Source organism: Xiphophorus maculatus, chromosome 22, assembly GCF_002775205.1.
Source record: "Xiphophorus maculatus strain JP 163 A chromosome 22, X_maculatus-5.0-male, whole genome shotgun sequence".
Classification (NCBI taxonomy): Eukaryota; Metazoa; Chordata; class Actinopteri; order Cyprinodontiformes; family Poeciliidae; genus Xiphophorus; species Xiphophorus maculatus.
This window is the reverse complement of record NC_036464.1, coordinates 21,460,443-21,467,336: the sequence shown is the minus strand read 5'-3', so window position 1 is coordinate 21,467,336 and position 6,894 is coordinate 21,460,443. Positions and strand designations below refer to the sequence as shown.

At 40.8% G+C, this 6,894-nt stretch overlaps 1 protein-coding gene across 3 annotated transcripts; it reads right to left on the bottom strand.

Annotated features, from left to right (window-relative positions):
* Window positions 1-10: 10 nt before the first annotated feature.
* Window positions 11-5,155, bottom strand: myoz1 (myozenin 1). Of its 3 annotated transcripts, none has more exons than XM_005807849.2 (6): window positions 4,961-5,155; window positions 3,611-3,697; window positions 2,286-2,473; window positions 1,639-1,909; window positions 722-887; window positions 368-602 (listed from the first exon to the last, which is right to left on the bottom strand). In XM_005807849.2, exons 2-6 carry the CDS (start codon window positions 3,693-3,695, stop codon window positions 368-370), a joined length of 945 nt encoding a protein of 314 aa, XP_005807906.1. In that variant the 5' UTR covers window positions 3,696-3,697; window positions 4,961-5,155. The 3 variants fall into 3 exon arrangements, with proteins under 3 accessions (XP_023183117.1, XP_005807906.1, XP_023183116.1); XM_023327348.1 differs by lacking the exon at window positions 4,961-5,155 and adding an exon at window positions 4,560-4,638; XM_023327349.1 differs by lacking the exon at window positions 4,961-5,155 and having other exon boundaries at window positions 11-602; window positions 3,611-3,695.
* Between the last annotated feature and the right edge of the window lie 1,739 nt (window positions 5,156-6,894).

Here is a 6,894-nt window from a genome sequence, read left to right as displayed (position 1 = left end):
CAAAGGGAAATAACAAGTGAAGAAACATTTTAACATTGAGGGAGCACACATAGACATCACATAGGTGAAATCTCAATCTCCATCCATAAGTTTCTCTTTTCCGCCAGTTTCATCATTTAGGCTTGACAGTCGACGTTTTATCTCTCAGTAGCGTCTGCGGCTTTTCCTTTGCAACTCAATACAGAGAAAATGACGAGCATTTACACTTTCTGTTATTCACACCGAGTCTCTCAGTTTGATCAGTTCTACAAAACCCCTTTTAGCTCACCTACAGCGCGCGAGTGTGTGTGTGTGTGTGTGTGCATGCTAAACTTAATCCATACAGTCAGGCTAACGTGGAAGTAATCGCAATCACAGCATCGGGTTTTCACAGCTCGTCTGTTTCTCCGTCAAAGGGCACGGCATCCGTCTCCATGTGGATGCTGCTGGGCTCGTTGCTGGTCACCCAGCCGATGGGGGTACGGTTGAAGGAGGGACGGCAGCTGATGTCGTGTTGGTACACCACCGCGGGTTCAGGCTCCTCTTTGGTCACCTCGGTTTCTGGCAACTGGAATTTCATGAGCTGGTTGGCCTTATCAAAGCCGCCGTACGGCATCGCCATCCTAGCCAGACGAGGTTTCGAGAAGAGACAGATTAATGTGACAGCTTGTCGTCGCAAAGCAACACAAAGATATAGTTTTTTAATAATAATAATAATAATAATTAGTATTGAGGGAACCACCTGTTGAAGCTTTTGTATTTGGGCAAGTCTTTTCGCTCAATGGGGCCAGGCATTTCAGATTTTAGAGTGGCTAGTAGGCCCTGGTCACCCTTCATGGCCTTCTCCCACGGTGAGATGTACGTCTTTACAACAACCAGCGTCTTACCCTTGCCGTCTTTTCCAGCTCCTGCATAAAAAAAGCATACATCTCAATCAAACAAAAAAAAAAATAATTTAAATTTTATTATTTTTTTAAAATCAGAAACAATTATTTTTCTTGTGGAAAAATGCATGTAAACATTTTCACATACAGTGCCTGGCAAAAGTCCTCGTATCCCTCGAAGTTTCTCATATCTTGACACATTACAACCGCAAACTTAAATATGTTTTACTTAATGACAAACACAAAAAATTGTTGAGTTTTTGAACATCAAATTGGAAACTGTGCTGTGCGTTTATATTTAGCCCTGCTAACTCTAGTGCAGTGAAACTAATTATCTCCAGAAGTACGCTATTAAGTACATAGAATCTGCTTGTGTGTAGTTCAGTCAGTCTAAATCCAGCTGTTTTGTGAAGGCCTCACAGGTTTCATAGAGAACATTAGCAAAAAAAACAAAAAAAACAAAACAGAGTCAAGACCAAAACATGGCTGTCCACCGCACCGGACAGAGCATTGCTTAGAGAAGCAGCTGAGGCGCTCATGTTAACTCTGGAAGAGCTGCATAAATCTACAGCTCAGGTGGGAGAATTTGAAAAACTGGCCTTTATGGAGCAACGGCAAAATAAATAAATCAAAGAAAAATAAATTAATAAAAGCCAACTGTAAAGTGACACAACTTGAAACATTTCAAGACGTATCAATATTTTGGAAGGAATTGCCTGTTTGGAAAAAAAAAGCTTGTATCAACAATTCTTTAATGGAAACAAAACGTATCAACCTTTTGAGGATGACCACGTTGCTTCTCCTTTGATGCCTTTGTCGACTCCTGCCAGTCCTCCTTCTCCTGCACCTCCAGCACCTCCTGCTCCTCCTGCTCCTCCTGCTCCTTTGCTTCCGGGCTTGGGTGGAGGCACCGGTGCTCCTCCTTCCATAGGTGTAGCTCCTAAATACAGATGTCTAGTCTCTTTGCTTACATGGTGCCCTCCGACATTGATAAACTGACCTCCCACCTGACCCCCCAAAGATGGAACAAACTTCTGGAAGTCGTCCTGAAAAATGAGAGTTCGATGAATATGGAGAACACAAAGTGCAGGAGGACAGAGCCATTAGTGATGCTGCACTTTCTAAGTATTTTGTAACACATTCAGTTGGAATCTAATCAAAAAAATATAGAAAATGAAAATCATCATGAACACACGTAATAATCTGGACAGTCTTGGTTAACTTTGGGAATGTTAATTTCAAGCCCTTAGAAAATTACTTAATGTTACTTAAACTAAATGCTTATAAGAACGATATAGGCGTGGGACCTTTCTTTTTCTTTTTAAGATTCATAGAGATTTCAATATGTTGCATGAATTATAAACTGCATCAATGTTTAATTGAAATGAACAGACAAATCCTCGGTTTCTGGTTTTGCCTCACCATCGAGTTTGTGGTGAAAACATCCGGGTTGTTCTCGTAGATGAACTTCTCGACTCTCTGCTGCCGCATCTTGAACATCTTGGAGCCTCGGTTCTTCATCAGGGAAAGCTCCTCCAGCATGATCTCTTTGGGAGTCCTGATCTTTGTTCCCAGATCGAACTCGGATGCCTCCGGCTCCAGCTCAAACTCTACAGAAGATGTGGAAACGGGAATGGTTTCAGTTGAGCAACAGCAACCCTAAATTTACTTGGTAGCTGTTTTTTTCCCGACAGCATTTGTGAATCATTTTAGTTCTTGCATCTTATCAGTCAATGTTTTGCAATGAATGAATGAATCAATCAATCAATCAATCAATAAGAAATACAAATCATATAACCAGTAAATTCTAAATACTAAAGATAAATATAAAAAACAAATTGCAAAAGAAATAACAAATGTTGAATAAATTATTATTATTATTATTATTACTTCTTCCGTTTTATTATTATTATTATTATTATTACTAAGGCTTATTTTAGGATGTCAGTTTAATTAATTATGCTGTACATCATTTTCCTTTGTAATACAGTTAACATTTTTACCAACGTTTATAACATTTTTACAATATTATTATTTTAAACATATAGTGGCCAGGTTGCCTATGAAGTCTGGAAAAGTTTTGAAAATGAAAGTGAGATCATGAAAAATAGGTTTATTTTGAGACTTTGTTCAATGTCCTTCTGTCCTTCCCTCTTTGCATCCTTCTGTTTTTCCTTGTGTTGCTCCTTCCTTATATAATGGCTTCCTTCCTTCGTCTCTCTTGTCATTTTCTTCTTCCTTCCTTGTGTCCTTTCCTTCTGCCCTTGTTCTGTCACTTGTTCATTTTCTTCTTATCCTTTTTGTGTCTTTTTCCTCTGTGTCTTCATGCGGTTCTTCCATGAAGTCTCGCTGCCATTTTTTCATTAAAACCTCTCTCATTCCTTCTTCTCTTCCTTCTTCCTTCTGTCTTGTCATTTTTTCCTTCCTTGTTCGACCATTTTGGTCCTTCTTTCCTCCATTATGTCCTGTTTCTGTCCTTGTTTGTGTCCCACTTCCAACCCTGCCTATCTAAATTCTTAGAGAATCTTTGTTTTATACTGTGAAATGACTGTAACGAACGGAAGAAGTCCAGGAAAAGAGTTAGAATTAGACTGAAACAAAGTTTTTAAGGCTTTAATATTGTTTGACAGTACATCGTCTGCAGTGTACAACCCTCTTCTGTGCCTGTGTACACCCGTTTCACGTCCCGAAAGGCTTTTACTGAGCAGCGGTAATTTCATAGTCACATCATTTTACGTCAGCCTTACCATCCTGACTGATATGTGATAGGTCGGTTATGATCTTGGAGGGCTTTTTCCGCTTGTTTAGGGGGGCAGGTGTTCCCAGAGGCATAGCTGGAGGGAGAGGGAGAAACCATAGAACGTTACCCGCGGGTACAGAAATGCAGGACAGCATTCCTGCATTTGAAATTTACTAGGCAAGAAAAATAAAAAGAGCTTCAAAATCTGAAATGCAGACGGTTCTGAGGAGACGAGGAGGGTTAGAAATGGTCTTAATTTACAACTGATCTCCACCAGCTTCTGAGCATAACTTAGGATCATTAACACCATAGCCTACCGCCAACCCCTGCAAGCTCAAAGGAGATCAATGTAACACACCTGCAGACAACACACGTCCCCCTAATGCTTCACACTCACGGGAAGTGTCAGAGCCTCTGGATTCCTTGCGTTCCCCCGTGGGACGCACGTCTTCCCCCTCAAAAGAAACATTTAGCTCAATCTGTGCTCCAGCTTTTGTTTTGGGGATACAAGATCTGTTCTCACATCTGACAGAGTCAACGGAAGTATGCCGAGGTTCACCAAGGAACCTCTCGTCAGGTTTTTCTGCAGGTAAAAACGAAGGAATACTGTCCGCGGTTTCGTATGGCAAGGCCTTTCCCACCTGAAGCTAATGAACATCACTTTCCAGCCTTACCACTTGACCCATCCTCTAATAAGCATCTTACTTTATCATATGTACCTAACTTTACATTTCACATGCAGATTTGATTCTAAATGTCTGCAAACTCAGCCATAAACATCTTCTTTAAGGTCCATGTTAAGTGGCAAAACATCACATCACATCTACTGGCTGTAACTGAACCCGCTGCGGCTATTTTTAAAAGCCATTTCCAGCCAAGACATTTTAGCGACATGCAATGGCGTCATAAGGCTATCAAACGGGCTTGAAGCAAACTCCGAAGAACACAAAACACACCTCCAGAAAATCAGCTGGAAGTGTCCGTTTGGGACACACAAGAGTCAGAACTGGGGTGCTTGTTAATGAGGAGGATTTTTGATGCAGTGCTATAATTTCATGGCAGGAGAGCTGTGGAGATTTGGTGCCCACCTCTAAGGCGGCTCTGATAACACTATATAAAACTTCTGTAACAGTCAGCACATTCAGCTCTTTATTTAGCTTTTTAAGGCTTTACAAAGAAATCTATTTCCCCCACCATCATTAGCCGAATAGCCTGTGTAGCTTATGTTTGGGAAAACCTTTTTTTTTTTTGCCACTATGCAACATCCAGAGTTGAAAGGCTGCAGGTTCAGTCGAGTAATCTACAGAAAAAGAAAGAAAGAAAAAAAAAGCACACCAACAGGTTTAGATCCACTCACCGGGATTCTGTTGTAATCCTGTGAGGAGAGAAGGACCTATAAATATCAAACAGAGAGGAAGATATTGATCTCAAACAAAAAGGTACAAATCCCTTAGTGCCTCTGACCCCACGTATGACTGGACTCAGGTCCCGGAAAGTGCAAAGCAACACTCAGATACCAGATCTTGCAGAAAGGTTCGGTTGGGGGGGAGGATTGGTGGGGATTTGCAGGGGGGTGCGTTAGGAGTGTTGATGTCAAGATGGGGAGGAGGAGGCTGAAGTTAGGAGTGTGAATACGGAATGGAAAGGGGGTCATTAAGCCGGGGTGGAGAAGTCTCTCTTGGCCGGTCGAAATCGCTGATGGCGATATTAAAGGAACAAAATCATTCTTGCAGATGGCTCCGCAGCCTATATTTAGCTGCGGAGAACGAGGGGAACAGGACTTCAGAGCCTCAGGGGGACTCTCAAGCGTGTTTGGGGTGCGAAGAAAGACATGGAGGAAACAGGAGGGGTCTAAGAGTGAGTGCAGAGAGAGCAAGTCAAAGGTTAAGAACATGTGTGGATACACATGAAGGCCAAATCAGTTTGAGTTTCAAAGGACTGCTCATGTCCTTAACAGTCATAGGTAATTGTGGAATAATACTGACATCCAACATCACAAGCTCAATAGTTTCAATCGCAATATAAATCAGAGATGTAGAAAAAGAGTCCTGAAAAAAAAAGTTAAAAAAAGTAGTAGATGTATCTTATATCTTATATCCACGGTGGCGCAGTTGCACAGGGTTGCCTTGCAGCAACACACCTCCAGAGTCCCAGTCTAGGGTCGTCCTGCATGGAGTTTGAATGTTCTCCATGTCATGGGTTCTCCCCAGACACTCTGGCTTCATCGCATAGTCCAAAAACATTACTTTTAGGTCATTTGGTCTCTAAATTGTCCTTTGGTATGATTGTGTACATGAGTAGTTGTTTGTCCCGTGTGTCCCAAAGTGTCTCTGCGACGGACTGGTGACCTGTCCAGGGTGGACCCTACCTTTTGCCTGAGAACTGCCGGGAAAACTTCTGGAAAAACGTACTACTGATGGATTCTACATACTTGGTTTTTTAAGTTGAAATTGATGCTGCACAAAGCATCCATGAAATGCATACAACCACAAGCTTCAGTGCGTCTTGAGGAACTTGCAGGACTTCCCTTCAACTGCAACATAGTTTGCTGCTTTGTGTCGGTGTGTCACATAACATTTTAATAAAATACACTGACGTTAGTGGTTGTGTAGGCATAATAACATTAAAAGCAATACTTTCGAAAGCCAATGTAGAAAACAAGGTCTATATATATATATGAAGAAAAATAATAATACATATTGAGTCTACCCATGGAAACTACAAAGTGTGCTATTTTCAAAAATGAGCTTCCCCAAAAACATGATCCGGTTGTATTTCTTGCTCAGTTTAATTTTGGCTGTTACATTAACACTTAATTCATTATAGCCATGTAATTTCCCTCATGCATAAATAGTATTTGGTTTGGATTTTGACAACTCTATTATTAGGCACAGTGTGAATGTAAATGGCAGGGGAGAGTGCATCTGTCTGGTGCCACAGCACCACGCAGTGGCTGCAGTTCAAGTTAGAAAGAAAATAAATGACTGAAAGGAATTACTCACAACTTTTTCTATGATGACATTCCAAGTTGTATGTGTAAGACAGTTTTCTTTGAAATACAAATGCATTAAATAATGGTCACAGTAGTGTTTGTTTTTATGAAAAAAATGATAAGTCAGTTAAAATCACCATTCATATGTATATAATTTTATGTAATGTGAAATATACCCATGAAATCAAACTAGAAATCAGGGCAAAACAATTGCAATTGGTCAGTTGCATTGATGTGCACTCTGAACAGGAACGCCTTTTATGATGGTGTTATCTTTGATTCATTCAGTACCTCTTTGT